Below are 20,431 nucleotides of genomic sequence, written 5' to 3' on the forward strand. Positions count from 1 at the left end.
TCTAAATGAGGATGGGCATGAACAGATCCAGTGAACAGAATAAGACCCAGGAGTCCAAGAGTCCACTCAAGCCCTTCTAAGACCTTTCCTGGGTATGCCCAATGGCAGAGACAAAATGGCAGACCAGAGGCTGCTGTCTCGCCAATGCACATCGACACAGAATGAGCTGGATGCCATGTTCTCCTAAATGCCAGTAGGACTTGCAGTGTAGTAGAAAGGGCAGTGGCCTGGGAAGTCAGAGGACTCCTGTGACCTTGGGCAAGTCACCACCCAGGGTCCCCCTCCCTAAAAGGAGGGATGGTGAAGGAGATAATCTCTAAGGCCCTGCCCAGCTTTAAATGCTATTCTATTCCAAGATACCACTGTTTGTACATGCAGAAGTCATAAGAATGGGCTGGCCAGCTCCAAGGCTACTCCCATGGCCAGGGAATCTCCAAGTTTTCTTTAAAAACAAACAAAAAAAACCTTTTCTGTCTTGGGATCAGTTCTAAGACAGAAGAGTGACTAGGGCTGAGCCACAGGGGTTCAGTGACTTGCCCGGGTCACCTAGGAAGGAAGCATCTGAGGCTAGATTTGTACTCCACTGAGCCACCTCGTTATTCATCCTTTTCTTTACCCCTTAGAACATGGCTTTTGATGGTATCATTCCAAGGAAACAACTCTTTCCAAAGTTATCAATGCTCTCTGAGTTGCCAAATACAATGACCTTTTCTTCATGCCTATGGGTGGGTCTGGCTGCTCCAAGCCTCTCCCCACATCAATCAACCTCCATTCAGCCACTAAAGGACCAGCTGGATCATGGCACTCCCTTACTCAAGAGCCTCCAATGGCTCCCTATTTCTCCAAGATAAAAAACCAAATGCTCTGTAGCATTCAAAGCCCTTCTCCCCACTCCAATCAACCTCCACTAGATCATGGCACCGCCTTACTCAAGAGCCTCCAGTGGCTCCATACTGCCTCCAGGATCAAATACAAAATGCTGTTTATAATCCAGCCCCCTCTCCTTTTACAGTCTTCTTATACCTTATTTCCCATCACATACTCTTTGACTCAGTGACACTGGCTTCCTGGATGTTCCAGAAAGGAGACCCTCCATCTCTTGGCTCTGGGAATTCTCTGTGACTGTCCCCCAGGTCTGGAACACTCTTCTTCTTCATCTGCAACTACTGACCTTCCTGGTGTCTTCTAAGTCCCAGTTATAATCCTTCCTCCTACAGGAAGCCTTCCCCCACTCCACTTCATTTAATTCGAGTGCCTTCCCTCTGTTAATGATTTCCTACTTATCCCCTATAGAGCTTACCCAGTGTCTATTTGTTAGTACATAGTACTATTTGTTAGCACATAGTAAGCCCCTTGAGGGCAGGGACTGTCCTTTGTCTCTTTTTGTACCCATAGCACTTGGCGCTTAGTAGGCACTTACTAAATGGTGATTGATTTTTGAGGCCGTGAGGGGCTGCCCTGGGGAAGGATTAGACTTGTCTGGCTTGGCACCAGAAGAGGGAGCAACTCAGAGCAAAGCCTGTAAGTTGCAAAGAGGTAAAATTTTGCCTGATTTAAGAAAAATTTCTGATAACTAGTGTTATTCCACAGTGGAACAGGCAGCTGTGGAAACAGTAGCCACCCCCTCACGGAGGATTTTTTTTTTATCCCTCACCTTCTGTCTTGGAATCAATACTGTGTATTGGTTCGAAGGCAGAAGAGTGGTAAGTGCTAGGCAATGGGGGGTCAAGTGACTTGCCCAGGGTCACACTGCTAGGAAGTGCCTGAGGCCAGATTTGAACCCAGGACCTCCCATCTCTAGACCTGGCTCTCAATCCACTAAGCCACCCCCCTGTCCCCATCACTGGGGATTAAAAAAAAAAAAATCCTTACTTATCTTAGAATCACTACTATGTATTGGTTCCAAGGCAGAAGAGTAATAAGGGCTAGGTAATGGGGGCAAGAGGGGGGGGGAATTAAGTGACTTGCCCAGGGTCACACAGCTGAGAAGTGTCTTGAGGCCACATTTGAACCCAGGACTTCATATCTCTAGGCCTGGTTCTCAACCCACTGAGCCACCCAGCTGTCCCTCATCACTGGGGATTTCCAAGGAGAGGTTGGGAGAGCAATTGTTGAGGGGATTCCAATAGAATATAAACTCCTTAAGGAGAGATTGATGCTTCTTCCTCTCATTCCCCCCCCTCCTTTTTTCACACTCCCCTCCCCAGTCTTGGATGGCCAATGCCTAGCACTTAGTAGGCACTTAAATGTTTAAATAGAATTCTTATTCAGGTATAGGTTGATATAAATGATTAATTCAAATGCCCCTTCCTACAGGAAACAAATCCTGCCCCTGCCTCAGGTTTTCATGCCTCCTCTCCCGAGGAAATCCCACTAGGGGCAACAAGGTAGTGCAGTGGATAGAGCACCAGGCCTGGAGTCAGGAAAATCAGAGTCTGGATTCAGTTGTAGACATTTACTCACTCGAGGAACCCTGGACAAGTTACTTAACTTCTGCCTTAGTTTTCTTATAGAAAAAAAATAAAGATAATAAATAATAGCTAGCACCCACCTCCCAGGTTGTTGTGAGGATCACAGTAAGACTGCAATTGTAAAGTGTGTAAATTATCATTATTACTACACTATATTTGGATACTATCTTCCTTTCACAGAATGGATTTTTGCACATTTCATATAATTATGTAAAAATATTTTCTATACTATATTACTTTATGTAATATATTTTTATTTCATATATTTTAGATATATTCTACATAATACTATTTTGCTTTTATGTAATATGTATTTTATATAATATAACACTGTATTGATTTGCAGTGATTTGCAGAGATATCTCACTCATCCACATATATAATATATATTTATGTAATATATTCATGTAATATAATACCATATTATATATTTATATCATATATTATATATATTAATTTTATGTAATATAATACTAAGTTATTTTTCTTTGAAGGTTATTTTCCACCCAACAGAATATAAGTTCTTCCAGGGCCAGGCCTATTTAATTTTAGTCTTTGTATCCCTGGTAGAGTCTGGTGCATGGTAAGTCTTAAATAAATGCTAACTGGATGAATGAATGACTCCCTGGAGGTTTAAAAGTACCTGAGTTTGAATCTCATCCACTGTTGTGCTTGCTACCTGCATGGCAAAGTGTTAGGCAAGTCATTTAGCCTCTCTGGATCTCAGTTTCCCAATCTGTAAAATGGGTGTGGGGAAGGTTGGCCTAAATATTACCTAAGCTTCCTTCAGATCTCTCTTTCTCTCTTCTCTCTCTCTCTCTCTCTCTCTCTCTCTCTCTCTCTCTCTCTCTCTCTCTCTCTCTCTCTCTCTCCCCCCTCCTCCACCCTCTCTCTGTCCCTCTGTCTCTGTCTCTGTTGAAAAACAACAACCACCACAACCCATATCTTTGGTCTTGGCACCACTTCTAAGACAGAAGGGTGGCAAGGGCTAGTCAACTGGGGTTACTTGCCTAGGGCCACAGAGCTAGGAAGTATCTGAGGCCAGATTTGAACCCTGGGCCTCTCAACTCCAGGGACTACCCAGCTGTCCCCTTCCCCCACATTCTAGGCCCTATCTAGTCTCTGTGACAACCCTTTGGGGTAAGCAGCGGGAATATTATGATCATCTCTACTTTGAAGAGAGACACTCAAGCTTGGGGGAAACAGGCTTTCTTAGGTCTTCTGGGTCTATCTCAACTCCGGTTTCACTCTGCCTCCGTTTTCAATCCATCCCCGCTGGGGGTGGGGGGGGGGTGGGGGGAAGGTCAGCCCCAGCAGTGCCATTTGGCTCGGCTCCCCCTCCTCCCCAGGCCAGCCCCATTATTGACCTGCCAGGGCTGGATTTAAACAGTGTGACCTTGGCTGAGAACAGCAGCTTCCTGGCTCTGTTGTGACCAGTCCCCAGTCCGCTGGTCAGAGTCACTCATTAGCCGCAGCTCCGCCTACACACGACTTTCCACCCAGGTCCAGCCCTAGCTCCCTCTCTCCGGTGGCCTTCCCTCCCGGGCTGGACTGGGATGCTAAGCCCAGGAGGAAGCACATGAAGAATCATCCTCTCTCTAGAGGCACAGGAGATAGCTCCCGGCCTGAAATACACCAGGAGGTGGGTCCGAGTATATTTCAGATGCACGAAGTCACGTGAGCGGGGAGCCACAGAATGAAGGGAAATTGATCCATGCTGGTTCTGCTATTCCTGACCTGTGTGACACTGGGCAAGTCTCTACCTCCCTGTCTCAGTTTCCCTCATCTAGAAAATAGGGATTCGATGGGCACTCGGTTACCTGACCTGTTACAAAGGAGAAAGAGGATTGGCCTGGGCAGTGCAAACTGAGTTCTGGCGTCATTTCTGCCCATTCTGATCCTGGGTCTGTTTCATCACCTATAAACAGAAGCATCCTTCGCTTTAAAACTGGAGAAAAGAATCCCAGCTAGTGGTGGCTAGGCGGATCAGCAGATGGAGAGCCAGGCCTAGAAAGGGGAAGTCCTGGGTTTAAATTTGCTTTCAGACACTTCCTAGCTGTGTGACCTTGGGCAAGTCACTTAATTCCCATGGCTTAACCCTTACTGATCATTGGGTCTTGGAACCAATTATAAGCCAGAAGGTAAAAGGGTTAAAAAAAAAAAGACTCCAAGATAAAAGCTAGGACCATAACACTAAACAGAACTGGGGGGAAAGGGAGAATGTAAGCAAAATGGATATGGCCTATCCTATGCTATTTAAATGTTTTGCTATTTTATTTTATAGACATGATTTTGCTGAATTCACAAAAATTTGATTTAAAAACAAGAAGGAAAAAAAAAGGACGTAGGGCCAGAAGCCTCTCAGAGGATCATATGATATATAACCAGAAGAGACCTCATAGGTAATGTAGGCAAATCCCCTGATTTAACAAAAAAGGAAACTGAGGGGAGCCCAGAAGGGTTAAATGAAGTCATACAAGTTGTACTCTATCTAAAACTCCAGAGTTCTTTCCATAGGAGCAAGCTGTTTCCTCCCACAGAGAATATTAGAGCTAGAAGGGTAGTAATAATTAATAACAATACAAGCTAATATTTATATAGTACTTTAAAGTTTGTAAAGTCCTTGACAACTATCTCATTTGATCCTTAGAACAATCCTTGGAAGATGTTATTATTATCTCCACTTTACAGATGAGGAAACTGAGGAAGGCTTAGCAACTTACCCAGGGACACAGAGCTAATAAGTCTCAGTTGGGATTTGAACTCAGAACTCCTTTCCTTCCATACTCTTTATCTCCTGTACTACTCAGCTGCCTCATTGAGTCCCATTCTTTCATTTTATAAGAAAAGAAACTAAAACTCTAGAGAGGAAAAGAGATTTGCCTGAGGGTAACAACAAGTTAAAAAGTTGAGCTTGGGGAAGATGGTGGAATAAAGCAGGAAATTACCTGGTTCTCCTAAATTGCCCCACATATAATTTAAAATAACATCTCAAAGTGAACTTGAGAGTGGCAAAAATAATTTAAAAAAAGTTGGAATACAGAAGTCATCCACCTAAGACAACATGGGAGGATGTTAGGAAAGAGCTGACCTCCCAGTGTGGTGGTTTGGCCTCTGCAAAGTATAGACTGGTCAACAAACAGCAAGCCCTGGGCTAGAGATCCTGCTGGCTATAGTCTCTCCCAGGAGACTAGAATCCCTAAATTCAGTTCCAGGGCAGAGGAGTGAGCTGAAGTTTATAGCTGACAATGGATCACAGAGATTAAGAGCATTTGTGATGGCAGCAGTGCTGGAGATCCTGGTCATGGCTCAGGGATGGAGAGGAGTACCTGAGGTCATTCTTGGACCAAGATGTGAGCCAAGCCTGGCCTTGGATCATAGAATATTGGAAGAAAGAAAAAGTCGAAGACCCCTAGATAGAGCTCAGAAAACAAAAGCATGAAAAACTTGAAGCCTGAGACATTATTCCTCACACCTCAGGATTAGAGCCTGATCCTAACATAAAGTTAACAGCTAAGAAATAAGCTGCTTAAAAAAAAAAAGTCAAAGAGAAAGACCCTAATAGATAGCTACTATGGTGATAGAGAATCAGGATTCAAACTCAGTGGATGGTGAAATCGAAACAGCTATTTCTAAAGCTTCAAAGAAAGAATGTAAAATGGTCACAAGTCCAAAAAAGAATTCTAGGAAGATCTTAAAAAGGATTTTAAGAATCAAATAAGAAATTGGCAGGCAAGGGGAGAGGATAAGGGAGGGACTCTTAAGGGTGCAAGTTACATAGGAAGTGCTCCGAAGTAAATCAGATATCTGAGAAAGGAGAGAAGAGGGGAGAGAGGAAGAAGATAAACAGTGAGAAAAGAAGAAAGAAGGGAAACACACAACTAGTAATTATAATTTTGAATGTGAATAGGATGAACTCACTCATAAAATAGAAATGGATAGTAGAATGGATCACAAGCCAGAAGCTGACAATATGTTATTTGTAGGAAACACATTTTAAAATGAGTGACACATATAGAGTAAAAATGAAAGGATGAAATAGAATTTATTATTATGCTTCAGCTGATGCAAAAAAGTGGGCATAACAATCATGATCTCAGGCAAAATTAAAGCTAAAATTAAAAGGCAAATCAGTGGAATAGAGCAGACATACAATACACTGTAGTAAATGATTATATTAATCTTATATTTGACAAATGTAAAGATTTGAACTCTGGGGATAAGAATTCACTATTTGGTAAAACTAGAAAGCAGTCTGGCACAAAGTAGGTTTAGATCAATATCTTAAACCATTTACCAAGATGTGGTCAAAATAGATACATGACCTAGACATAAAGGGAGATCCTAAGCAAATGAGAAGAATAGGAAACATTACTTATCAGGCTATCAGGAGAAGAATCTATGAATAAACTAGATATAGAGAACCTTATGAGATGTAAAATGGATAATTTTGCTTATATTAAATTAAAAAGATTTTGTACAAATAAAGTCATTGTTGCCAAGATTATGAGGAAAGCAAAAAATTAGGGCAAAATTATAGACAGTTTCTCCAATAGTCTCCAAAGTCTCACCTCTCAAATACATTGAAAACTTTGCCAAATTTATAAGAATATAAATCATTCCCCAATTGATAAATGGTCAAAGGATATGAATAGGAAATTTTTTGATGAAGAAATCAAAGCTATGTATAATCATATGAAAAAATACTCAATTATTACTGACTAGAGAAATGCAAATTAAAGGAATTTTGAGGAAATATCTCACAGATAAAAAAAAACTGGGCAAGGATCTGTTTGTACAAGAATATTCATAGCTGCGCTCTTTGTGGTAGCAAAAACTTGGAAAATGAAGGGATGTCCCACAGTTGGGGAATGGCTGAACAAATTGTGGTATATATTTGTGATGGAATTCTATTGTGCTGAAAGGAATCAATGGATTTCTACAAGAACTAGAAAGACCTCCATGAACTGATACACAGTGAAATAAACTGAACCAGAACATTATACACAGAGACTGTAACACTGTGGGATGATCAAATGTAACAGACCTTGCTACTAATAGCAATGCAATGATCCAGGACAGTTATGAGAAAGAATGCTATCCACATCCAGAGAAAGAACTGTGGGAGTAGAAATGCAGAAGAAAACATGTAATTCATCACTTCTTTGTGAGTATGTGATTTGGGGTTTTGGTTTTAAAGGTTTGCTCTTTTACAAAAACGAATAATATGGAAATGGGCTTGAGTGATAATATATTTATGCATAATCCAGGGGAATTGCTTGTCAACCCCAGGAGGGGGAAGGGATGAAGGGAGGGAGAAAAGATGAATCATGTACCATGGTAAAATTTAAAAATAAAAAAAGAGAGAGAAGGGAAGCAACAAATTGAGAAACAATCTTCATTATAAAAACCTCTGACAAAGGTCTAATTACTCAAATTTATAAAGAGCTAAACCAGTTGTACAAAAAATCAAGCCATTCTCCAATTGAGAAATGGGCAAAGGACATGAATAGGCAATTTTCAGTCAAAGAAATCAAAACCATTAATAAGCACATGAAAAAGTGTTCTAAATCTCTGATAATCAGAGAGATGCAAATCAAAACAACTCTGAGGTATCACCTCACACCTAGCATATTGTCTAACATGACAGTGAAGGAAAGTAATGAATGCTGGAGGGGATGTGGCAAAGTAGGGACACTAATTCATTGCTGGTGGAGTTGTGAATTGATCCAACCATTCTGGAGGGCAATTTGGAACTATGCCCAAAGGGCGATAAAAGACTGTTTGCCCTTTGATCCAGCCATAGCACTGCTGGGTTTGTACCCCAAAGAGATAATAAGGAAAATGACTTGTACAAGAATATTCATAGCTGCACTTTTTGTGGTGGCAAAAAATTGGAAAATGAGGGGATGCCCTTCAATTGGGGAATGGCTGAACAAATTGTGGTATATGTTGGTGATGGAATACTATTGTGCTCAAAGGAATAATAATAATAATGATGGGGACTGGAACAACCTCCAGGAATTGATGCAGAGTGAGAGCAGAACCAGGAGAACATTATACACAGAGACTGAGACACTGTGGTACAATCTAATGTAATGGACTTCTCCATTAGTGGCAATGCTATGAGAAAAACCACTATCTATATTCAGAGGAAAAACTGTGGGAATAAAAATACAGAAGAAAAACAACTGCTTGAATACATGGGTCGAAGGTTGGGGATGTAGACTCTAAATGAACATCCTAGTGTAAACAACAACATAGAAATAGGTTCTGAACAAGTACACAAGTAATACCCAATGAAAGTGTGCATTGGCTGTGGGAAGAGGGGAGGGAGGGAAATAATGTGATTATTGTAACCAAGGAATAATGTTCTAAATTGACTAAATAAACTTATTCAAATGAAAAAAAAATAAAAAAATAAAAACCAAAAAAGAGAGAGAGATAACATCTCACAGCTATCAGATTGGCTAAAATGATAGAAGGGGAAAATGACAAATGTTGGAGGGAGTGTGGAAAAATGGGGACATTAGTACACTGTTGGTAAAACTGTGAACTGATCAAACCATTTTGGAGAACAATTTGGAAATATGCCCAAAGACTTACAAAAACTTTGATTCAACAACACCATTACTAGGTCTGTTTCCCAATGTGATCAGGGAAAAAAGAAAATAACCTATATGTTCTAAAATATTTATGCCAGCTCTTTTTGTGATGGCAAAGAACTGGAAACTGGGTTGGATGCCCATCAGTTAGAGGATGACTAAACAAGTTGTAGCATATGACTGTGAGAGAATACTACTATGCTGTAAGAAATGATGAATAGATTGATTTTAGAAAAACATGGAAAAACGTGCATGAAATAATGAAACTAGCAAAACCAAAGAACCTAAGAAGGAGGTTGTTATCTGCCTGCAGAGAAGGAACTGGTAAATAGAAGTATGCATAGAATGGCTTTACATATATTATGTATTTCTCTCTCTGTTTCCCTCCATCTCTGTCTCTTTTCATCTCTCGTTTCATCGCTTTCTATTTCTCCTTCTCTCTCTCTATCTCTCCTTCCTTCTCTCTTTCTCCCCCTCTCTGTTTCCCTCCATCTCTGTCTTTCGTCTCTCACTCTGTTTCCCTCTATCTCTTTCATCTCTCATCTGTCTCTGTTTCCCTCCTTCTCTGTCTCTCCTTCCTTTTTTTCTCTCACTCTCTCTCTCCCTGTCTGCTTCCCTCCACCTGTCTTTCATTTCTCATTTCATCTCTTTCTCTCCCTCCTCTCTCTCTGTCTCTTTTATCTCTTCTCTCTGTCTCTGTCTCTCCCTCCTTCTCTCTTTCTCTTTCTCCAATGCTGGGCTTCTCTAGAGTGGAATGAAGGAAAGAGACAGCTTAGACTTAAAAAATAACCCTCTCAAAAATTACATTAAGAAAGAAGAGTAGCTGGGCTTGAAACCTAATTTTCTCACTGTGAGCCTTTTGGCATGATATCTCCCCCAGGGACACCAGTGAGGATTCAGTCCCTTACAGGGTTACACCATCTGACCCCTGCCTCCCTCTCATCTCTTTTCTTCCCCAAATTCCTCCCCTCCCTTCCCCATTTCTGGTGCCATGGTAGGAGTGGAATCCACATTCCACAGGCACACTGGCACGATGCTAATATTGAGTGGGTGCTTCCCTTCCTGGATGCTACTCTGGGCAGAGGACACATTTGTCCCAGCGGCCTGTCACTCCCTGACCCTGGAGGACCCGGAGATAACCACTCTGATTCAGGAACTCTGCAGCCTCCCCAGCAGGGCCAGGCCAGGCCACACAGCTACAACCCTCGGTAGTATGAGAAAGATGGAGCCACCAAGGAGAGGGCACCAGGGTGGAGGCTGTGGATCCTCAGCCTCGGAGACAAGAAGACCTGGGCTTCGTTGTCCTGCCCCTGCCCCGACCCGTCCTGGCTAAGCCCTCAGTGCCCTGACACTATAATCTGCAGAGACGGTACAGACCAGGGAGAAAGCTTCCTCCTTGGGGAGGGATCCCCCCGCCAGTAAAACTACTAAATAATTATTATTATAGCTAACATTGATCACACTGTGCTAAGTACTTCACAATATAATAATAATACAGGCCACAGTACTTCATAGGAATGATCTCATTTGATCCAGTCCCCCCCCCACCAGTTCCCCAATGCTCAGATCCTTCATGGACCTCCGATCTCCTAAGCAGTCCTGCTTTGTACCTGACAAAGCTCTCAAGCAAGCCACAGTTTGGCTGGCAGGTGGCTTTCGGAGTTTTTGTGGCCAAATCTTTCATCCACTGCCAGGCTGACAGCCTCTCAAAGGGTAAAGCCTCTCTGATTTTAGCTGGGGGGGTGGCAGCTGGGTGGCTCAGTGGATTGAGAGTCAGGCTCAGAGATGGGAGGTCCTGGGTTCAAATCTGGCCTCAGACACTTCCCAGCTGGGTCAAGTCACTTACCCCCAATTGCCTAGCCCTTACTGCTCTTCTGCCTTGGAACCAATGTACAGTACTGTTTCTATGATGGAAGGTGAGGGTTTTTATTTAAACAAACAAACAAACAAAAAAACCAGTCCATGGCCAGGCCAACACCTGATGCCTTTCTCTTTGGGTAGAAGCTACCAAAAACTCCCCTCCATACATAAAATTAGATTCGCGTGTATATTTATGTCAGAACAATAAGAAAACTTTACAAGGACAAAAGTAAAAACTATCCCTGCCTTCAAGCAGCTCAGTCTAGTCCAAGGAGATATCATTTAAAAATATTATACACACATATAAATATACACACACATACAGACATACACATACAGACATACACAGGGCATCGCATGTACATGCATGCACAGATGCAATAAAGAAATGCAGGCCATAAATGTATATATACATCATACAAATAATATATGCATACAGCATACATATAACATGTCACAAATAAAATAATATTTAGCAACATGTGTTATAATAAATCTATATGCATACTGTTATATTTAATGCTATATTTTAATATAGGTTATATTTTGTTATATTGTTATGCTTTAATATTATGTGGTATATTTTATTATCATTTAATGTTATATAATTACTATAACATGTGTACATATAATAAATTGACATAAAATGTTATATTTCTTCATATTTTAATATTGTTATGTTGTATTAGTTTGATATATATTTAATATAACACACATGCATGTAATAAATCTAGACATGTTATATTTTAATATTGTTATATTGTATTTGCTTAATATTGTAGATCCAATATAACAAATGTGCACATGTGCATGTGTAATACATCTAGACACATATTAACAAGGTGCATCTCTACTCTATGAATATGTATGTATGTGTCTATGTGGACACAGATGTAGATGGATATGCAAGGATGCACCTACAAAAGAGATACAAGGGGCTTGGGAGGGAGGGCACTGGTATCTGGGGAAAGGGGGATCAGGAAAGGCTTCCTGTAGGAGGGGGCTCCTGAACTAAGGAGGGATTCAGAGGGAGGACATCTAAATGTTCACTTGGGAAGGGACTTTAGGGATCATTTAGTCCAAAGAGGCTGGTTTGCCTGAGGTCTCAAAGGTAATTCACAAGTGGCAGAAAACAGGGATTGAAGCCTGAGTCCAGCCTTGATGGCATGGAGAGGGAAACTGAGGCACAGGGTGGGGGAGCATCCCCCCATGTCCACTTACCCAGGGTCCTGGGCCTGATAAGTACAGGCTCAAATTCCTGCCGGAGCAGTTCGGCCATCCCACTTTCTAGGCAGATAAGGTCACAGAGGGAGCCTTCGGTTAGGGTGGCCATCGTGTCCATGGATGCTGCCCAGGTCTCGCTCCTCCTCCACTATCCCAACATGCCCCTCGGGGGTGGGCAGAGAGGACCCCCCTAGAACTCCCTCTATGGTAGGAGCTTGGAACAGTTGGGGGCATTCTGGGATAGCCCCCCAGGAAGCAGCCCCCAGGGGTGGGGGGTCGGGGCCTGCTAGCTGGCTGCCATGGCAACAGCACCGAGGCATTCCAGGCCCCAAGTGGCCTCTCCATCTCCATTGAACCCATAGCCCTAGAGGGGCTGGGAAGAAGGGGCTCAAAGCCCCTTCTCCTTCTGTACCCCCAGGAGCATGGCAGGAGGCTGAATGACAAGGGACAGTCGTGTGGTCACAACGAACTTAGGGTTTTAGAGCTGAGAGGGCCCTCAAGAGTCATTTAGGCCAGTCCATCCATTTTACAGATGAGGAAACTGAGGCAATGAGAGAGAGAGAGAGAGAGAGAGAGAGAGAGAGAGAGAGAGAGAGAGAGAGAGAGAGAGAGAGAGAGGGTAGGGTGAGGGGATGGCCTTATTCAACATACATTGGAAGGCCTGGAATTCAAATCTAATCACAGCCAAACCTTCTCCCTCCAAACATGGTCCCCCTCATCCTGGCAGGCCAAAGCTGGCATAAACATCCCCCAGCGCAGAACAGATTACAGAAGACAAGTAGAAAGGAATACTAGTGTGCTGAGAGAAGGGATGGAGGGGATGGTTCAGAGAAAACTGGGAAAACTTGAGTGAACTGACTCCAAGCGAACCGAGCAGAACCAGACAACACAGGTAATAACAGCACAGCCCACGTCTGCGCCTTCAAAAGCCTCCAACCTTCCCCTCACAGGAGGACCCTCTGATCCCAGAGGACCAACCATGAACAATGCACAAGCTGACGACTCGATTCAGGGGCAGAATCACACTGAGAGAGTTTTGGAAACCAGCCAATGTGAGAATTTGTTTTGCTTAACTATATATATCTGCTAAATAAGATGTTGCCTGCCCTGCTCCACTTCAGGCCATTTTCTCCTTTCCCTCTCAGTGATGGGGATATGGTAGGAGAGAAAATTTTTTTGTTAATTAAAAAATAAAAGCATTCCTTTTCTAGAAAGGAAGGGGAGAGAAAGAGAAGGAAAGGAAGGGAGGGAAGAAAGAAGGAAGGAAGGAAGGAAGGAAGGAAGGAAGGAAGGAAGGAAGGAAGGAAGGAAGGAAGGAAGGAAGGAAGGGAAGAAGGAAGGAAGGAAGGAAGGAAGGAAGGAAGGAAGGAAGGAAGGAAGGAAGGAAGGAAGGAAGGAAGGAAGGGAAGAAGGAAGGAAGGAAGGAAGGAAGGAAGGAAGGAAGGAAGGAAGGAAGGAAGGAAGGAAGGAAGGAAGGAAGGAAGGAAGGAAGGAAGGAAGGAGGGAAGAAGAAAGGGAAGAAGAAAGGGAAGGAAGGAGGGAGGAAGAAAGGGAGGGATGAGGAAGAAAAGATGGAAGGAAGGAAGAAAGGAAGGGAGGGAGGAATAAAGGAAAGAAGGAAGGAAGGAAGGAGGAAGGAAGGAAGGAAGGAAGAAAGGGAGGGACAGAGGAGGAAGGAAAGAGAGAAGGAAGAAAGGGAGGGACAGAGGAGGAAGGAAGGAAGGGAGGGAGGAAGGAAGAAAGGGAGGGAGGGAGGAGGAGGGAAAGAAGGAAGGAAGGAAGGAAGGGAGTATGGAAGGAAAGGAAGGAAGGTAGGGAGGAGGAAGAAAGGAAGGAGGGAAGGGAGAGAGGCTGGCTTAGTGACCTAGCACAATGCCTGGCACAGAGCAGGTGTTTGATCAAAACCTGAATGATTTATTTATTGATCAGTACCTAGGATTTTAAGCTGAAAATGGCCCTCACAGGTCATCTACTTCAACTTGTTCATTTTACAGATGAAGAAACTGAGGCCCTAAAGGAAAAGGTACCTGTATCAGGTCCTATGGGTGGATTCAAACTGACTTTAAATCCACTGAGCTTAAAGCATGTTTGCTGACTTTCCAAGTTTAAGTTCTTGCTCTCATTGGCAGTGAGGCCTTTGGCTCTTGGGCAACTAAAGTCTGTGGCCAAGTACACCATGAGGTCAAGTCAACTATTCCCCACTGCCTGGGCCTGTCTTTAAGCAATGGGGATTCGAAGAGGCACAAAAGCCAGGCCCTGCTCTAAAGGAACGAACTCCCAGTCTCAGGGGGCGGCAAACAATCATGTATAAACAAGCCGAAGGCAGGATAAATAGGAGATAATCAGCAGACAGAAGGCACTAGAATTACAGGGCCCTGAGAAAAGCATCTTCCAGAAGCTGAGATTCTGGCTGGGACTTGTAGGAAGATGGAGAGGGAGGGAGTTCCAGGCACGGGGGACCGCCAGAGTCAAGCCAAGAGGCTGGGGGAGCATCACTGGGTCCCAGATTGCAAAGAGGGGAATAATAAGGTAGACTAGAAATGTGGAAAGGGAAGAGGCAGCTGGTTTAGAAAGTGCCTTCAATACGCCAGGATTTTATAAATAATCCCGGTGGTGGCAGGAGTGGAGTGATGAGAGCCTGGCCTAGAGACGGGAAAATCTGGGTTCCAGTGTAACCCCAGACACTTCCTAGCTGTGTGACCCTGGGCAAGTCACTCAATCCCCAGGGCCTAGTTCTTGGAGCTAATACTCAGTACCCATTTTGGGTTTAAAAGAGAAAAAATTACACGTGCACACACACACACACACACAGGGAGGGTAGGTCAGAAGCAACAAGACTGGACACAGACACATGGACAGCACAGCAAATGCAAGCAGGGATGAGGAACCCGGAGGGTGTGGGGGAAGAAAAGCTCGCTAAGAACACTCCCAGCCTACAGGATGGCAAGTGAGGGCAAGAGCAGCAGGAACCCAGGGCCCGGGGCAAAGGAGGGGCGACTGGCTTCACGGTCTCACCTGTCGCCCTGCCCCATGCCAAGCAGAGACTGCCTTGGGGAAGAGGGAGGCATATGGCTCCGCTGGGAGGAACTTGGAAAGCTTCCCGCCACTGGAATTCTGGGCTTGGGGACCCCAGCGGGCCCAGAAGGGAATGCCCCCCCCCCACCTCCTCTTCATGCTCACTTTGGGGAGAAGGATGCTTCTGGGAGTTTTTATCTTGTGGATCTTTTTGGCTGTCTGGGGAAACCCACAGGCTCCTTCCCCAAATGTTTTTATTTATTTACTCTTAAAAACCCTTATTTTCTGTCTTAGTAACAGCTCTAAGATGGAGGGCCAAGCGAGGGGCAAAAGGGGGTTCAATGTCACAGAGCTAGGGAGGCCACATCGGAACCCAAGGCTTCCTGACACCAGGCCTGGCCCACTCTCCGTGGAGCCACCCAGCTACCTCTAGAAGAAAGTGCAGCATAAAATACACGGGAATTCAAAGGGAAGCAAAGGTTAGTGAAGAAAAGCAGCACCCCCCCCCCAATTCAAATGTGGACTCACCCTATTCTGGGCTGAGAAACCTTAGAAAGCAAAGGACTGGAGGCTTGCTAAGAGGCCTTGAGGGAGGCCTCTGACTACCCAAGAGCCCCACTATCTGGCCAGCCATCTGCTGGGGTCCAGATAAGGGAGGAGAACACAGGGAAAGGCTGTTGGCTCTAATGGCCATTCTAATCAATAATTAAACTGCCACCGAAGACATTTGATTTAGGAGGTTACACCCAATTCAAAAAGAAGAGTCATCTCCACTGTTTTCTTTGATCTCCCAGTTGAGACAGGCCAACCTACACTTCATACCTCAGGCTCTTATCAAGCCTCAGGCCCCATAATGGGCAACCAAGATCCATCCTATCTCCCCCCACCTTCCATCCCTCTCTTCTCTCATTCTTTCTCCTCTCTCTCATTCTCGTTTTCTAATTCTCCTCCGTCTCTCCCCTCTTATTCTTTCTCCTTTCTCATCCTTTTCTCCTAATTCTTTTTCATTCACTCCCCTCTCTTCTCATTCTTTCTCTTCTCTCCCCTCTCCTCTCATTCTTTCTCCTTTCTCTCCTCTCTCTCATTCTTTCTCTTCTCCTAAGTCTCCTTCTCTCCCTTCTCATTCTTTCTTCTCTTTCTCATCCTTTTCTCCTAATTCTTTCTCATTCACTCCCCTCTCCTCTCTCATTCTTTCTCCTCTTTCCTTTCTCTTGTTTAACTCTCTTTCTCCTTTCCTTTCTAATTCTTTCTCCTCTCATCTCTCTCTCACTGATCTCCCTCTCATTTTCTTATCTCTCTCCTCTCATTTCTTTCATTCTTTTTCTCCTTCTCTCTCTTGTCTCTCATCTCTCTTCCTCTTCCCCCCTCTCATTTTTTCTCTCTCTTTCTTTTTCTTCTCATCTCTCATATTTCTCTGTCTGTCTCTCCATCCTCTGAGCAAGGGCCAGGGCATCTCCAGCTGGCACCAGGGCTTCCCTTGGCCTGATCCTCCAACTCGCCCAGGAAATGCCCCAGCCGGAGCTCACACTCCCCTCACTCTCTGGGGGACAGGAAGATGAAGGAAGAGATTAACGTTGCTCACAGCATCGCCAACGCAGAATGAATTCTGTGTTCAGGATTAAAAGAACCCACACATGGTGTCATACACTGTGGATGAAAGGTTTCAGTCCCTGTGGGAAAGCACCCAACCACACTCCCACACCCTGGGCCTTTCCCCTTCCTCATTTCCCCGTACACTAGACCAGGGGCTCTTAAAATATTTTAAAATAATTATATTCCAATACAATCAGTAGTCTTTGTCATTCTTTGTATTTATAGCACACATTTAAAGACAGGATTCTGAGATGAGGGTCAAAGGCATCACCAAACTGCTAAATTGGTCCACAACACCCACAAAAATTAAGGACCTCGGGTCTAGACTAAGGCTGAGTGATGGGTAAAGAGATTTAACAGAAAGAATTCTAAAAATCCGGAGAAGTGGGCTCTCTCCTCCAGCTGCTGAGCAAATCTTTTCCCTCAGTTTCCTCCTCTGTAAAATGAAGCCATTGTATCCACAGAGATGAGAGAAAGAGGAAACACACCCATATGTACAAGCAGCTCTTTTTGGGGTGGTAAAAAAGGAGAAACTAACTTTTCTTGGAGAAGGGGATGGAATCACGATTGTGTTGTAAAGAAATGATGAAAGAGTTCAAAGAAATCTGGGGAGGCGTGTCTGAAAAGTGAATAAGCTGAAGCAGGAGAACAATGTATACAGTTACAACATCCCTGTAGAACTGAATTCAGATTGACACAATGTCCAACAAGGATTCCAGAGGACCAGAGATGAAATGTGCCACCCATCTCCTGATAGAAGCAAAGGGCTCGGGGGATAGCATGAGATGTCTATTTTTGGACCTGGATAATACGGGAATTTGTTTTGACTATTCAGACTTGTTTCAAGAAGTTTGTTTTTGTTATTTTTTTCCCAATGGGGAGGGGCAATACGTTTTATTATTTTATTCATTACTTTTAAAAAATAAAGGGAAGGAATTTGATGAATTAACATCTTGGGCTTTTTCCAGTTCTAAATTTATATTCCTATTTCAGAACCAGCCATGACAAGGCACTTCCCCTAAAATGTACTCATCTCAGAAGTCTAAAATACAGTCTTTTGGAGAAGTCTAAGGCTAAATGAGTTGGTTAATTGACCTAAGCTGTTGCTGCTGCTTTTTTTTTTTAATCTTTACCTTTTGTCTTAATATCTAATTTCAAGTCAGAGGAGCCATAAGAGGAAGGCAACTAAGGTTAAGTGACTTTCCCAGGGACACACAGAAAGTGTCCAAAGTTCTCTCAATTCCACTGTACTAACCCCAATCTAACTTCTTCAATTTTTTTTCCCTAGAAATTTTAAATTTTCTTAGGCCACGGAAGAAGGAAAATCACTCTCCAAGAAGACCTCCTTTTATTGGCCAAGTGATAATAGCCAGAAATTCTCTCTCTGTAAGGCTGATTTCTCCTATGGGAAAACTTTATAGGATTATAAGATTTAAACTGGAAGGGACTTTTAGAGATCATCTTGTCAAAACACCTCTTTTTACAAATGGGGAAACCGAGGCCCTGGAGATGTGCTGTAACTTTCCCTAAGTGATGAGGAGCAGAACTGGAACTCAGGTCTCTGGACTCTAAATTCCAGTGTCCTTTCCACTTTTTACTCACCATTTTCCTTTGCCTTTCTTCCAAATACTGGGGGCAAAGGGGAAGAGATAGAAAGTGTGAACTAGAGATCAAAGAAGGGTCCTATGGCCCCTTGACCACCCTAGAGGTGCTGCACCTACATCTCAGCATCTGAGACGACTCCACAGCCCCCTAAAGACACACCACATCAGCACTCTGCAGGTGTTCAATACAGAGCAGGTTTAGGGTTTGTTTTTTAAAACCCTTAACTTCCCTTATGGAACTGATACCAAGTATCAGTTCTAAGGCAGAGAAGCAATATGGGCTAGGCATTGGGGGGTCAAATGACTTGCCCAGGGTCACACAGCTAGAAAGTGAGGTCAGATTTTAATCCAGAACCCGTCTCCAGGTCTGGCTTTCTACCACTGAGCCACCTAGCTGCCCCCATGACCTTGTCTTTAAGAACTATTTAAAAAACCATATTTCAATATAATTATTCCCTTGGCCATCCTACGGATTTATTTTATTTATATGCCTTTTTATTTTATTATTTTATTTATATTATAAGCCTTTTTGTTTTACTTTATCATTTAATTTATTTATATTGACATGTCTTTTCATTTAATGAATTAATTTACTTAATATGCCTTTCTTGTATCTGTACTGTATGCCTTTAAAGACCTACTTCTAGAAGGTGGCCTGCCGAAGGGGACCCTACCAGGAACACTGAAGAACCCCCGATGTAGGGGGCCTGGCCTGGGGGCTCTGGGCTGTTTCAGACTAAGCTGCCAGGTCCCCCCTTCCAGCAGCCATCCTCGGGGCCCTGGAGAACCTGGCTTGCTTTTCTGTTCTCAGCAATCTAAAAAATGCTTCAGCAGGTCCCGACATGCCTGTCCCACCACATGCTGCCTAAGCCCTGCTGCAGCCAGTGCTGGGCTGGTGGGCAGGGGGAGGGCGCTCCGATCGGCCCACCCTCAGGGACCCCCCCCCATTCTGGGACAAAAAGCCAGCCTCTAGGCAGTCTCTTGGACCCCAGCCTCCCGGAAGCCCCGTGCTTGCGGGCTCTCTGAATTCTTCAGGAGGGGACACTGAGGCTGGGAGGGAGAGAGCGGGTCAACAAGTACTAAGCATTTATTCCACTGCAAGGCAGAAAGAGCCCCAGTTCCAAGCAGGAAGGCGATAAAGTGCCGACTCTGCCCAGGCCCCAGGCAGGAGGAGGGGAGTGAGTCTATCATTAAGGGGGCTCAGACAGACTTCTGCAGGAGGAGGGGAGCCGGGAGACAGAGGGGAGAGGAGGAGGGACCTGGAGAAGCCTAGAAGGTCAAAGAAGGAAGCCTGGCCAGCTTCAAATCCAACTCCCCCATTTTACAGGGGGGGGGAAACTAAGGCCCAAACAGGTAAGTTTCCTAATAAGTCAGGTGGAAAAAGCAAAGGGCCAAGGGGTCCTGTTTCCTCACACACTCTTTGCTGCCCTGGGGCCACAAAATAGTGTTTTTGGAGTTCAGCTCCTGGCTTGGCCATTTTTAAGCTGGGGGCCCCAGGCCCAGGGGTTTCCTGACTCATCTTGGGGGCTCCATTGAGTCCATCTGTAAAATGGGGGGGAGCCCAGATGCTCCCTCGGGTCCCCCTTAGCTCAGTCTCCCATCACATTAGCAGAGTGGAGGCAGCCATCACCTCGTCCGGGGAATCAGGGTCTCTGGGGAGTGGCCGATCCCTGTGGGAGCTGGGGTGCAGTCAGAGGGGTGCTACCCTGGGGGGGGGTTCTCTCAGAACCAAGCCAGAGCTCCTTGGGCAATTTTACCCAGAATACAAGAGCCCAGCAGCAGAGACAGGTCGGGGAAATAACAAGACAAGTTAATCCTGGGACTTTTTAAAAGATTTCTGAGAAAGGGACACTGAGAGGCAGAGGCCAAAGCCCTAGACAGGGCTGGAGGGGCACTTGGGGGGATGAGACAAAACAAGGAGGATCCTGGATCTGTGGACATAGCTGGGGAACCAGAAAGAGGAATCCAAAAGGGGAAATAGGAGATGTGGGCAAGGGGGAGGGGTATCTGCACCAGGAAGAGGGGCAGCTGGCAGAAAGACCCCAAGATTCACCATCAA

The 20,431-nt window shown here is 44.4% G+C and overlaps 1 protein-coding gene and 1 long non-coding RNA gene across 4 annotated transcripts in view; one reads left to right on the forward strand and one right to left on the reverse strand.

Annotated features, from left to right (window-relative positions):
* SLC12A4 (solute carrier family 12 member 4) overlaps positions 1-20,431 on the reverse strand; it is a 52,676-nt gene that overhangs the window by 26,616 nt on the left and 5,629 nt on the right. The window contains exon 1 of one of the 3 annotated variants that reach the window (XM_007477214.3): positions 12,158-12,406. The exons of the other annotated variants lie outside the window; for them this stretch is intronic. Coding sequence (XP_007477276.2) covers positions 12,158-12,278 — 121 coding nt within the window. The 5' untranslated portion in view covers positions 12,279-12,406. Of the gene's footprint in view, positions 1-12,157; positions 12,407-20,431 lie in introns of those variants that run through there. 3 annotated transcript variants of the gene reach the window in all.
* Positions 12,402-20,391, forward strand: LOC130456198 (uncharacterized). The gene is made up of 3 exons (XR_008914816.1): positions 12,402-13,212; positions 15,470-15,654; positions 16,994-20,391. It is a non-coding gene; the product is annotated as an uncharacterized LOC130456198 (long non-coding RNA).

The sequence above is a fragment of the Monodelphis domestica genome, chromosome 1, assembly GCF_027887165.1.
Source record: "Monodelphis domestica isolate mMonDom1 chromosome 1, mMonDom1.pri, whole genome shotgun sequence".
Taxonomy (NCBI): Eukaryota; Metazoa; Chordata; class Mammalia; order Didelphimorphia; family Didelphidae; genus Monodelphis; species Monodelphis domestica.